This window comes from Salvelinus alpinus, chromosome 12, assembly GCF_045679555.1.
Source record: "Salvelinus alpinus chromosome 12, SLU_Salpinus.1, whole genome shotgun sequence".
In the NCBI taxonomy this organism is placed as follows: Eukaryota; Metazoa; Chordata; class Actinopteri; order Salmoniformes; family Salmonidae; genus Salvelinus; species Salvelinus alpinus.
Window position 1 is genome coordinate 1,695,122 of NC_092097.1, and position 14,240 is coordinate 1,709,361.

The following is a 14,240-nucleotide window of genomic DNA, read 5'->3' on the forward strand; positions in this document are numbered from 1 at the left end:
AGCCGTGATTGGGAGTCCCATAGGACGGTGCACAATTAGCCCTGTGTCGTCCGGTTTGGGTTTGGCAGGATAGGCAGTCATTGTAAAATTAAGTATTTGTTCTTAACTGGCTTGCCTAGTTCAATAAAAGGTTTAAAAAAGCCAATTTTCAGTTTGCTTCATTTTTTGTGCAATGCGAACCCAACTGAGACCAGGTACACTTGTCATTATCCCCACCCCACACACTAGACTACTGCAACAACATAAACCCTCACATTGATGCCACAAAAGAGAGAATGTGTGTAGTTTCTGGATATTGATTAGCGAATGTCAAGGACGCACAGAAATTCCAAAGTGTGGAGTTTTTAGATCAGATTATTTGTTTATAATATGTGATCATCCACTTGGGAGGAAGGCCCACCCACTGGGGAACCAGTCCCAGCCAATCAGAATTGAGTTTTCCCCCACAAAATACCTTTATTACAAACAGAAATACTCCTCAGCACTTTAAAATGTTGGACCAGCACTTTACATGTTGTGTTTATATTTTTGTTTAGTGTACATTATGGCATTCCCTAGGGTGACAAATTCTGGTACTCTCCAAAAATTCTGAGGTTATCCAGAAATCCTGGTTGGAGGATTCCTGATTTCCGGTTATTCCCTTCTTATTGCACCTTTAAGGGCAAGCTCTCTTGCTTTACCTCCTATTGAGTCGTTACCTTCGTCCTTCCTGGGGGGCAATCTGCAGGCGGTGCGGCACATGGATACAAAGCTACTGAAGTATCTCTCCAGGCTCTCGTCGGTCTTCCTCTCCAACCGGGCAAAGGAGCGGAAAGGACTCCAGTCGAATGTTTTCTTCTCCGGGTCGTACACCACACCGAACGACGACACGGTGCGGTAGAAATCTGCTTGCTCACGCCGTGTCCACCTGCTCACAAAAACACAGGCCTACCATTAACCTTTGATCAGGGGGACATGCACTGACATGTGACTGCAGTACACGGAAGCCACAAGTCAGTGGTGGGTATCATACACAAAAGCAGTCTGGTTCCAGTAAGACATTTCCCCATTGAAGTCAAATGTCTTAATCCAAATAATTTTACATTAGGTCTTTGACATGCACCATCTTTTAGGGGCATAGACAATGAACCAGTCCAATTCTTCCTCTAGCTTAGCAGGTGTTCACAGATCTTGAAGGATATGTTTTGTGAAAGGTAAATAGTGATAGTTCCACCTAGCTTATTGTAGGAGCAGGAGACATCCTCGTATTGATATAACCATGCCTTACATATCGGTGAACATAGAGGGGTGTAAGGAGCTAGGAACCGAAAGGGAACAGGACAGAGCAGCACATAACGTAGGGGATCAATGACATCACCCACCTTTGCTCTGACATCATCACCCACCTTCTCTGCCACTCCAGGAAGAGAGGGTCAGGTTCGGCGGCGGCCACCGCGCAACGCCTAATCTCCTCCCCCAGCTGCCAGGACATCGTCCCCAGGCCTGCCCCCAGCCCTTCAGGTAGCAGGAAGTCGTGGCGCAGCGGCTCGCGCCGCATGAAGCGCTGGTAGGCCGTGATGAGGCGACGTAGCCTGGCCGTAAGGGCAGGGCCGGCCGGCCACAGAGGGCGACCCTTTAGCTCCATGCCCTCCTGGCCAAAGCTCTCCTGGATCATCTCCACTGAGAGTGCGTCTGCAAAGTAACAGCATCAGATCTATGCTTGTTAATCATATGCTTTTTATGACAAATTCTTACAATTAGATGAAAAATATATTTTTGACAATTATCTACCTCGTAGAATAACCCACAAGAACACTTGCAGAAAATGAACTAGGTGGAACGTGGAGTTGGCAAAACCACTCTAATCTATATGCACTCACAGATTCTCCAGTTTGTAAGGTGTTTTATGCAAAAATGAAAGTTGAAAGGTAGATGAACACTCACCTTGACCAACACTGTCATGCTTGTCCATTGCATCATTACTGGAGCTGGTTTCATCCTTTTGGAGCAAAAATAGACGATACAACATCACAACTCAACCTTTTTAGATATTAAATAATTGAATCCTTCATTTTCATTTAGCCGAGTCACTCGAGAGTCCATACCTTATTATCAACCTTTTCCACTCCTCCCTCCTCAGGATTGCATTCAGGATCGTCTTTCACATCATCACTTTTGCAAGCACTAAACATTAACAATCAAGATAAAGACCACAAAGTTAAATCACTTTCTCCATCACCCAGGATTTATTAATATATTTAGGGGAACTAGATCGAGGTATTGCTGATACATTCAATTTTGGGGCTTAAAGGCATTGATTGACATTCACATTTGTACACAGCACCTGAGATTTGGTACTGTGGATATTACTGTATGCTGTTATTTTGGGGTCAATCCTTTAAAATTAGACTTGTGCCCTACGGTAAGGCGGGGGTGGTTTCTTGCCTGTCAGTGAGGTCAGCCACCACCTCTCCTCCACTCTGCTCGGCTGAGAGCGCCGTGACGTCAGGCATGCCCACCCGCTCCAAGAAGCATAGCTCTGAGTCGGCCCGCATGGCATTGTATCGCTCATACCCTGAGGACACACAGCAAGAGAGCAGATGGTGATGATGGAAGTGGCTTTAGACTTAAATGTACTATCAATTTTAAATGTATGATCAATTAAATCAATGACCAATAACTGATATACGGTAGGCCAGTAATTACCAATCCTAATCCAAGATTTACAGAGCGAGCTACATGCTTAAAACCTGACTCAGCTAATCGACTGATCATCAGGACTTGGATTAGTTGATTCAGGTGTTTTAGTGCTGGAACCAAACTTGCACACCCTGAAATTCTCTCGGACCAAGGTTGATGTGAGATCCTTTGAAATTGATTAAATTAGGGCCTTGATAAGCAGGAGACCCTAGACTAAAGGATTACCGTGTTTGTGCACTCCTAAGAGGAGAGACTTATCCGCCTCTGCATCCCACCAGCCTGCTGGGATCTCGATGTAGTCAATATCAGGCAGTGCCACCTCCAGTTTACTGCAAAGATTACACACACAAACAAATCAGCCATTTACTTTGGGCTGGTTTCCCAGACAAGATTGTCCTACTTCTGGATTAAAAAGCATGCTCAATGGAGAATCTGCAATGAAAGTGCTTTGGAGTACAGGAATAGGCATCATCTGTGTTCAAGGAACTATCCCTTCATGTATCAACAAGTTCATCAGTGTATATAGTAAGTGGCATGATTAATGGATAACCTCATGGTGCCCACTCTGTACCTGGCATGGATGCCCTCCAGGAACTGAGCAGCAGTTTCTCCCAGGACCTCCGCCTTGAGGTAGTACAGCATCCTCACCCTCAGAAGTACCCTTGGCACAACACGACACATAACACAACACATGGACCACTCATCGTTCTGTTATTGGACACAGCAACTGTTTTACCAGGTGCAAACTTTGCACCAGTTTTTTCAGGAAGAGAAAACACAAAGCTAAAACATAAAACTGGCACAAAAAGTAAATCTAGCATAAAACTCCCTTGGCCTCAGCACTTGAAATCATAATTTCAAACCATCTAGATTTTGTATGTTTCTTTTCAAGCTAGGCTTTGTAGATTTAGAAACCTTAGGAATCCTATTAGTCAGAGGAGAACATGACGAGGATCACCAACAGCTGAAGGTGATTCGTGAGTAATGGGGGACTCACTTGTTGCAGTGCTGCTTGAGGTGTTTCTTGTAGCTGTCGTCCTGTAGCACTACCTCTGGGTTGCAGTTGACAAGCCAGTCTGCATGCTTCATCTCGGGCACGCTCAGCTGGTTCTTTAGCTTCTTACCCTTGCGTCCCCTGGGCACTGGGGCCGACAGGCCTGCTTGTGGAAAGGTAGGGTTTGAGAGCAATACCAAGCAATCATCTTACATCTAGCAATCATCAGTAGCACACCAGTCCACATTAAAGCACATATTTGGGGATTAGAGTTGAAGCTACGGCTACAGTTATTTGGAGTCATCAAAGCACTCAAATTAACAAAAGGTAAGGATTGCTTTTTTTTCTCCACTTCATTGTTAAGGGATAGATAGAGTCGATACAAGATGCTGAGCAAGGATTCAAGCCCTCAGGGGCCATTCAGTCAGGAATCTGCTTTATAGACCACAATGAGAAACTCTGGCACTACGAGTTGCTTTTTAGACCTTGATTATTAATTGGAGTGTCGTCAACATAACTAGCCATTTTACCAGTCCTCTTTCCTCCACACGGCCATATGAGTGAACGGCAGCTAGTTTGGAGTGGATGTAAGTGAATCTCTCACCAGAATGGTTCTGCAGGTCTTGTTTATGGCCATCCTTGGCAGGTGTGATGAGGTCCCAGATAAAGCTCTTGATCTTGTCATCGCCCATGTAGTGACGCACGCAGTAGACCAGCAGTGCCCGGCACAGCACCTCCATGTCACGCTCACCCAGTTGCCACTTGAAGCGCCCGTGGGTCAGGATGTCCTTCCAGCGACCCCAGCTGTGTGGACACACGCAGAGAGATGGAGCGGGTGGCATGAGCACAGATACACCACAAAAACGTGTCCGAGTCACCGGGATACAATAAATAAAATTGTACTCTAATGTAGCTTACTGCATTAGGCTCTCATCGAGTCCCCACCTCTCCTTGAATACCCCCAGCCAGTGCCACATACAGTTGCAGCCAAACATATTGGCACCCTTGCACTTTTCTTAAAGAATTCCATATTTCTTCAAAAACAAAGTTTCAAAAATTGCTTACAATTTTACTTTTGAAAATAAAGACAAATGGACAAAATTACTGGCACCCCGGAGCTAGTACTTGGCTGCAGAGCCTGCGTTTTTGGCCCACTTTTAAGCAGCAAAACTGCTCTAATTCATCAATGTTTGAGGGGTGCCCTCCACTAACCACTGTTTTCAGCTCTTGCCAAAGGTTATGGATGTGATTCAGATCTGGACTCTTCGCTGGACACTCAAGAACAGTCCAGTGCTTCTTCTTGAACCATTCAAGTGTGCTTCTGATGTGTGTTTAGTCCTGCTGGAAGACCAACCTTCAACAGAGACCTAGTTTTTGGACACTGGGCTGAACATTGCACTCCAAAAAACATTTATAATCTGCAGATATCATGAGGTCTTGCAGACGTTCAAGGCCCCCAGTACGAGAGGCAGCAAAGCAACCCCGACAGCATTATCGAACTTCCCCATGTTTGATTGTAGGGAGGGTGTTAATTTCTTTGAAAGCTTAAATTTGGTTGTTGGTTATAGGAAGAACCCACAAATGAAGGAGAAAATATATCCTGATTGAACTTCTCAAAACCCACCTAAACAAGCCTAAATCCTGGGAAAAATGTATGTGGACCAATGAAACATAATTAGAGCTCTTTGGCAATACAGATCAGCTGCCGATGACCAAATGAGGCATTCAATGAAAATAACACCCTCCCTACAATCAAACATGGGGAGGTTTGATAATGCTGGTGAGGAGTTGACTCAAAAGAGAGAAAGACAATAGTTGAACAGTTTTGAACAAATTAATTTCTTAAAAAATTAAGCAAGAGAGCGGCAGCTATATTTCGTTGTATTTCTTATTTTACTTTCACTTAGCTAGCGAAAGCAGCTAGTTTAGTCTACTCAAGCACCCGGCTCAAACAGAAAGGGATGCTATGTTAGCTAGCTGGCTATTCAACACAGGAACTATTCCAAGGTAAGCTTGGGGGCCTGCAGGTGTAACTGCTAAACTGCTTGCTGACTGTACTGCAAGATTGTAGTGGGTTTACTAAAGCGTTAGTTCTAGTAGCTATGTAGACTATGATGTTAACTAATAATGGTGACAACTATGTAGGCTGTGTGTAGTGGTTAGCGGTTATGATATGAAGGTTTCGCTTGGAAAGGTATTTTTGCCAGTTACAGACCGTTGATGTGCACTGAAGTCCGCAAGTGAAGGGAAAAGGTGAGAGGCGAGCTCGTAGACGCGAGAAGGAATTAGTTACAACGATCAAAGTGATCATGCTGTTTGTATGACTGCTATGAAAGTTTGCGTGTGACCCGGGGTGTATTCATTCCACCGATTCTGTTTAAAAAAAATCTTAAAACGGAAGCAAACGGAACGAAGCGGGGATAAACATACCTGAATTTGTCCAATAGCAACTCGTTTGCAACTATTGGACTAATGATTATATGCAGGCAAGAGTGTGCAAGGCGTTATTGAATGTGTCACTTTCCGTCAACTTAATTTCACACATTTCGACATTTGCATCTATGTTCTAAACTTTCATTCATAGGCTAGGTTGTAGCAACCCTCATAATGGGTATAAGGAAAATTTGAGTATCATGTTGTAGCCTAAACCTGTTGATGTTACATTGAGCTTGGTGAATGGAATATGAATGACAGTCATCCAATATGCTGTAATAGAAATAAGGCCATTCTCATTAAAAATTATAATCGTCCTCCCTCATCGACCTATGGACAGATCTGAAAACAGCAGTTGGTGGAGGGAACCCCACAAACATTTAAGAATTACAGCAGTTTGCTGCTGAAGAGTGGGCCAAATTGCAGCACCCTCATTGATTGGTACAAGAAGTGTTTGTCTGCAAATATCTTGGGAAAAAGCTGTGTACTAGCTTCAGGGTGCCAATAATTTTTCCCATTTCTTTATTTTTCTAAATATTTTATTTTTTAAAACTTAAGGTAAAATAAAATACAATTGTTTCTGCAATGTTTAAAATCCCCTAACAAGGTGTGGAGGACCAAACCTTTTTTCAACTTATTTTAGAAGAAATAGGGGATTCTTTAAAAAGGTCCAATGTAGCCATTTTGATCTCCATATCAAATCATTTCTGGGTAACAATTAAGCACCTTACTGTGATTCTTTTCAATTAAAATGGTCTAAAAGAAACAAAAACAATTCTCGAGCAAGAACTTTGCTAAGACTGTCTGGATGTGGTCTGAGTGGTGAGGGGAAAACTGAAAACGACCCGTTATTGGCAGAGTGGTTTGGAACCCTCTTTTCTATGGGTCAAAACTCCATCCCACCAAAACAGGCTGAAATTTCAGGTGGTCTTTTCTAACAGCTCTTACAATAAAAGAAAATCACGAAAACACGAAAATCATGTTTTTGACTGCACTGGGCCTTTAAAAAAAAGGGCAGGGGTGCCAATATATTTGCCAGGGACTGTATTTGATGTATTCCACAACTAGCACACCTGATTCAACTAATGAGGGGCTTGGTGATTAGTTGACCAATTGAATCAGTTGTGCTAGTCCCGGGAATATGTCAAATAAATGGTACTGGCTGGGGGTTACTCAAGGAGATGATTGGGAAACACTGGCCCACTAACTCCGTAGTAGCCAGTAAGAGTGCTTACTAAGGTACAATTTGAGGGTACTTAAGCCAGTGAGAGAGCACTTACATTTCACAATAATTATTACAGTATGGCACAATGAAAGTGTGACTGGGGAATGTTAGATGTGATAAAATAACCCGAATATGAGCAGGTTCTTCTCGACGCGGAAGCATTCGGCGCGGAGGTAGCGTCTGCTCCTCTCGCTGAAGCGGCGGTTGCGACAGGGCCTCTCTTCTGAGTCGCTGTCCAGCTCAGAGAACTCCATCAGCTCGTCGTCTTCGAACGAGTTGTAGTGACGAGTCTGCTTCCTCACACGAGGCGTATCAATCACCAGGCTCTCCTGTGAGGGAGAGGGGGTGGTAGTTCATATTCAGGCTTTACTGGAGGATTTATGGACACACAGTTCATCTAGCCATACAGACATTATATGAACCCATGCACAGCACAATACACACACCCCAAACACATGCCATACTGTGTACGGATGCCAAACAAATCCATGCGCAGAAAAGTCAAGATGTAGGCCTATACATAAGTGTACAAACACTGCTAAAACCACATACTCAGGCCCCAAAAAACGTACATTACTAACATACAGTACAGTGTACCCCATACAGTTGAAGTCGGAAGATTACATACACTTAGGTTGGAGTCATTAAAACTTGTTTTTCAACCACTCTACAAATTTCTTGTTAACAAACTATAGTTCTGGCAAGTCGGTTAGGACATAGACTTTGTGGATGACAAGAAATTTTTCCAACAATTGTTTACAGACAGATTATTTCACTTATCATTCACTGTATCACAATTCCAGTGGGTCAGAAGTTTACATACACTAAGTTGACTGTGCCTTTAAACAGCTTGGAAAATTCCAGAACATGATGTCATGGCTTTAGAAGCTTCTGACAGGCTAATTGACATCATTTGAGTCAATTGGAGGTGTACCTGTTGATGTGTTTCAAGGCCTACCTTCAAACTCAGTGCCTCTTTGCGTGACATCATGGGAAAATCAAAAGAAATCAGCCAAGATATCAGAAAAAAAATTGTAGACCTCCACAAGTGTGGTTCATCCTTGGGAGCAATTTCCAAACGCCTGTTCATCTGTACAAACAATAGTGCGCACGTATAAACACCATGGGACCACGCAGCCGTTATACCGCTCTGGAAGGAGACGTATTCTGTCTCCTAGAGATGAACGTACTTTGGTGCGAAAAGTGCAAATCAATATCAGAACAATAGCAAAGGACCTTGTGAAGATGCTAGAGGAAAGAGGTACAAAAGTATCTATATCCACAGTAAACGAGTCCTACATCAACATAACCGGAAAGGCCGCTCAGCAAGGAAGAAGCCACTGCTCCAAAACCGTCATAAAAAAGCCAGACTATGGTTTGCAACTGCACATGGGGACAAAGATTGTACTTTTTGGAGAAATGTCCTCTGGTCTGATGAAACAAAAATAGAACTGTTTGGCCATAATGACCATCTGGAGGAAAAGGGGAAAAAAATTGGAAAAAGGGAGATGCTTGCAAGCCGAAGAACGGGGGTGGCAGCATCATGTTGTGAGGGTGCTTTGCTGCAGAAGGGACTGGTGCACTTCACAAAATAGAAAATGATGTGGATATATTGAAGCAACATCTCAAGACCTCAGTCTTGGACAAATGGACAATGACCCCAAGCATACTTCCAAAGTTGTGGCAAAATGGCTTAAGGACAACAAAGTCAAGGTATGGAGTGGCCATCACAAAGCCCTGACCTCAATCATATAGAACATTTGTGGGCAGAACTGAAAAAGTGGGTGCGAGCAAGGCGGCCTACAAAACCTGACTCAGTTACACCAGCTCTGGCAGGAGGAATGGGCCAACTTATTGTGGGAAGCTTGTGGAAGGATACCCAAAACATTTAACCCAAGTTAAACAATTTAAAGGAAATGCTACCAAATACTAATTGAGTGTATCTAAACTTCTGACCCACTGGGAATGTGATGAAATAAATAAAAAATGAAATAAAATAATTCTCTATTATTATTCTGACATTTCACATACTTAAAATAAAGTGGTGATCCTAACTGACCTAAAACAGGGAATTTTTACTAGGATTAAAAGTCAGGAATTGTGAAAAACAGTTTCAATGTATTTTGCTAAGGTGTACGTAAACTTCCGACGTCAACTGTACCCCCCCCCCCCCCCCCCGGACACAAAATACATACGCAACACACACACCACACACACACACACACACACACACACGCACAGCAAGCTGTAATATACACCACACAGAATTAATTCAACTGCAGCCTCTCCTCCTCCCTCTGCTTCGCATGCTGTTTTTTCCTCACTCATTAAAGCAACACATCTGTTCAACAGAGTGACGAGTACCAGATATTTAAACTGTTTCGCAAGGCCTCTTCCCCTTTCTTTTCTAGCCCGCATTCGGAGTGATCTGCAGGGACATGCGGGACCGGCTTTTTCTGGAGTCCCTCCAACACCATGGAGCGGCTACACCCTGGTCAGGGATAACCGGTAGCCCCATAGTGCCCTTCCCTAGTTCCCCTCCCTTCCCCTTACCTTCTCTGCTTTGGAGTCAATCTCCAGCTCGGTTATTTTGGCCCATTTCTGCCAGAAGTTGGGATCGTCCAGGGAAATGTCAGTTCTGTTTCCAGAAGACACAAAGCTGGCCTGGAAATGACAAGGAAAACAAAAGCGTGCACACACATCAACCTGACTGGATCTATGCGAGTAACATACACAGATATGCTGAGAAAGCTGATAAGGCGTGAAATCAGACATTGGTTAGAGTTGCATCTCCCTTTCACCACCCACTCGGAGTGTAAAGCAGGGGAAACTGAAACTTGTGGTGACTGGCTAACATGTCCTTCTTCCGATAGTTACAGACTACCTGTATTGTGATAGTTTTAGGATGAAGGTTTAATATATAAGGGAGGGGTAGAGTTTACCTTGGCAAAGGAAAAGCCCTTGACACTCAAACTTGAATTTCCCCATTGTAGTTGAGCACAATGTAATCAAATCTCAAACCATCACTATCCAGTAAAGTGAAAGACTAAGGTTGAAGGGTAAGGTTTATAATTGAGTTACCCTTGGCAAATGTGGAGCTCTGTCAGGATGATGATGGTCAAGATATGTGTCAGAGGTTAATGGTCTGAGGTATAAGGGTTTACCTTGGCGAACGTGGAGCCCTTACCCTCTGTCTGGATGGTGATGTTCTGGGTATTAGTCAGGGGTTAGAGGTCAGAGGTATAAAGGTTGGGGTTTACCTTGGCGAAGCCCTTGCCTACCGTCTTGATATTGACAGTCTGGATATTAGGGTCAGGGGTTAGAGGTCAGGGATATAAGGATCAGTGTTAACCTTGGCGAAGGTGGAGCCCTTGGCCTCAGTCTCGATGGTGATAGTTTGGGTGCGGCGCTGCAAGATCTGGTCGATGTCCTCCTCACAAAACTTGGAGCCCTCGTCCTCCTCATCCATCAGTGCGCCATACGCCCCCTTCCTCAGCAGGTCCTCCACCTCAATCTTGGTCATCTGCTGCGCCTTTAGGACACCATGCCCCCCCGTTAGTTAGGCAGCCATAGCAACAGCTCTCAGATCAGCTGGACCCAATTACAGATCAGGGATGGGGTCAATTCCATTTCAATTCAGTCATTTAACTGAACAAAACTCAAATACTCCTTAATGTTTTTCAATTACAAAAAGTGGAATAGGTTTTAAATAAACTTAAGTACATTTAATTGCTAAAATTTACTTAAGTATCAAAAGTAAAAATATTAATAATTTCACATTCCTTACATTAAACAAACCAGACGGCACAATTTTCTTGTTTTTAAAATTTACGGATAGCCAGGGGCACACTCCAACACTCAGACATTATTTACAAACGAAGCATTTGTGCTTAGTGAGTCTGCCAGATAAGAGGCAGTAGGGATGACCACGGGATGATCTCAATGTGTGTGAATTGGACCATTTCCCTGTCCTGCAAAGCATTCGAAATGTACCGAGTACTTTTGGGTGTCAGGGAAAACATTTAGGAATGTAGTGAAATAAAAGTTGTCAAAAATATAAATAGTAAAGTAAAGTACAGATACCCCAAAAAACTACTTTAGTATTTTAACTTTAGGGATAGGGGGCAGCATTTTCACTTTGGATGAATAGCATGCCCAGAGTGAACTGCCTCCTACTCTGTCCCAGATGCTAATATATGCATATTATTATTACTATTGGATAGGAAACACTCTGAAGTTTCTAAAACTGTTTGAATGATGTCTGTGAGTATAACAGATCTCATATGGCAGGCAAAAACCTGAGAAAAAAATCCAAACAGGAAGTGGGAATTCTGAGGCTGGTCGATTTTCAACCAAGATCCTATTGAAATCACAGCGAGATATGGATGAGTTTGCACTTCCTACGGCTTCCACTAGATGTCAACAGTCTGTAGAACCTTGTCTGACGCCTCTACTGTGAAGAGGGGCCGAATGAGAGGGGAATTAGTCAAGTCTGCCATGACCTGACCATTCTTTGACCATGCGCGTTCACATGAGAGGGAGCTCTGTTCCATCGATCATCTGAAGTCAATGTAATTCTCCGGTTGGAACGTTATTCAAGATTTATGTTAAAAACGTTCTAAAGATTGATTCAATACTTCGTTTGACATGTTTCAACTGACTGTTACGGAACTTTTGGACATTTCGTCAGCTTTTAGTGAACGCGCTTCCTGATGTTGGATTTGTTTACCAAACACGCTAACAAAAATAGCTATTTGGACATAAATTATGGACATTACCGAACAAAACGAAAATTTCTTGTGGAAGTGGGAGTCCTGGGAGTGCATTCCGACGAAGATCAGCAAAGGTAAGTGAAGATTTATAATGCTTTTTATGAGTTTTGTTGACTGCACAATTTGGCGGGTAACTGTATGGCTTGCTTTTGTGGCTGAACGCTGTTTTCAGATGATTGAATATTGTGTTTTGCCGTAAAGCTTTTTGAAATCTGACACAGCGGTTGCATTAAGAACAAGTGTATCTTTAATTCTATGTAAAACATGTATCTTTCATCAAAGTTTATGATGAGTATTTCTGTTATTTGACGTGGCTCTCTGCAATTTCTCCTGATATTTTGGAGGCCTTTCTGAACATGAGGTTTTTGGATATAAATATGAACTTAATCGAACAAGACATATATGTATTGTGTAACATGAAGTCCTATGAGTGTCATCTGCTGAAGATCATCAAAGGTTAGTGATTAATTGTATCTCTTTGGCTGGAAAAATGGCTGAATTTTTCTGTGAGTTGGTGGTGACCTAACATAATAGTTTGTGGTGCTTTGAATTTGGCGCCCTACACTTTCACTGGCTGTTGTCATATCATCCCGTCAACGGGATTGCAGCCATAAGAAGTTGAGGCACATTTGGTCTATTTGAAAATAATTTTTTGTTCATGACGAGTTGATAAAGTATTGTCGAAAGTACGTAGGCAATATTATTTACTGTGTCGATAGCAGAGTAGGCTAGTGTACAATAACGTAATTTAATGTGCTCGTATTATTTATTTAACGGATGAATTAAATTGTAAATGAGAATACACACGTGGTGCTATAGGATATAAATATTTTACATTGTAATACATTACCCCTACATGCCATTGGGTGATGGAGCTATGGGTTTATTTTTCCACTGTCACTAGGCCGACACATTCACACTCAAACTGAATCGGGGATGCATAAATACTTTTCACTGAAGGGAAACGCGGTACAACATGCAACTTCGATCGAAGACCTAAAATCATGCCTGACAAAATCACAACGGTATCCTAATATAGTGTGGATACAGTTGTAGCCTATTCTACAACAATGTAACTATGTGCTAGTATTAATTATATAATTGATCAATTAAATTGTAAATGTGGAAGGGTACGCTACTTCATTCAATGATCACGGTATTGTACAAGGTAGATCCAGGAGTAGTCTATAGTCCTCAATAATAATGAAATTGAATGTGCTATAGTATCATTTATTTAATTGATGAATACAATTGTAAATAGGGATGGGTAGGCTACTTCATTCAGTGAATACTCAATGTATTGCTATCTCTGGGAGTATGCTAATGACAGATTTTCAGCTGTTGAACTATGGCAATGTCGAACTAAATCTCTTTCTTTTAGTCAAGATGTGATGAGCCAGAGCAACCAATCAGCTTCACTGCAGCTGCTCAATCCACCACCCCCTTACTCGCTGCACAAGTAACCACCACTTCTCCTGTTCAACTACTTTGCCACCACACTAACAATGACTGTACACATACCCCTGTGACCATCTCAGTGCAACATGATCCATCTAAGGCCTCAACTGGATGTCTAAGACGTGAGAAATGCAAGCAAGATGCTATAGTAGTGTGTGTATGGATGGCGTTCCAAGTAAAGACATGAGAAGATGGCAAAGGAGATGAGTGAGAGCATACAGTATGAAAATAAAGACCCCTTGGGATCTAAAATGTGGGGTGCCTCGTGTCTCCTTTTTCTCCATTTGAGGATACTAGTCACCCCTGGTGGAGGCAATTGGAACACTGCAATTTAAGTCTGGGCAGAGGTTGACAAAAACCTTCAAAGGTGGTGGTTCTATGTTGCGTGTCATCTTGAATACCAGGCAGATGTTTGAGTACAGAATGAAATGGTGTAAACTTAACAGGCTGAACTTGTTGAGTACACTCTTTGAGAAAGGGGTTCCAACAGGGTTCTTTGGCTGTCACCAAAGGAGAACACTTTTTGGTTCCTCCTAGACACAGAAGGGGTTCTACCTGGAACCAAAAAGGGTTCTCCTATGGGGACAGCAGAAGAATCGTGTTAATTTGTAGATAGTACCTTTATATCTAAGTGTAGGCCTATATTGCAGTGGTGGTTCCATGGTTTTCTGTAAAAAAT

The 14,240-nt window shown here is 42.7% G+C and overlaps 1 protein-coding gene across 9 annotated transcripts in view; it reads right to left on the minus strand.

The window, feature by feature from the left end:
• Positions 1 to 14,240, minus strand: part of LOC139535354 (chromodomain-helicase-DNA-binding protein 6-like) — an 80,873-nt gene that overhangs the window by 15,761 nt on the left and 50,872 nt on the right. For 6 of the 9 annotated variants that reach the window (XR_011667104.1, XM_071334687.1, XM_071334686.1 and 3 more), the window contains 12 exons: positions 10,684 to 10,863; positions 9,885 to 9,995; positions 7,458 to 7,660; positions 4,278 to 4,477; positions 3,677 to 3,836; positions 3,251 to 3,340; positions 2,905 to 3,008; positions 2,425 to 2,554; positions 2,085 to 2,163; positions 1,924 to 1,978; positions 1,362 to 1,671; positions 699 to 907 (listed from right to left, as the gene is read on the minus strand). Coding sequence is in view for 8 of the 9 variants with exons in the window: in XM_071334687.1 (XP_071190788.1) it covers positions 699 to 907; positions 1,362 to 1,671; positions 1,924 to 1,978; positions 2,085 to 2,163; positions 2,425 to 2,554; positions 2,905 to 3,008; positions 3,251 to 3,340; positions 3,677 to 3,836; positions 4,278 to 4,477; positions 7,458 to 7,660; positions 9,885 to 9,995; positions 10,684 to 10,863 (1,831 nt within the window). In the remaining variant the exon portion in view is untranslated. The remainder of the gene's footprint in view (positions 1 to 698; positions 908 to 1,361; positions 1,672 to 1,923; positions 1,979 to 2,084; positions 2,164 to 2,424; positions 2,555 to 2,904; positions 3,009 to 3,250; positions 3,341 to 3,676; positions 3,837 to 4,277; positions 4,478 to 7,457; positions 7,661 to 9,884; positions 9,996 to 10,683; positions 10,864 to 14,240) is intronic. The other 3 variants (XM_071334683.1, XM_071334688.1, XM_071334682.1) reach the window with 2 other exon arrangements.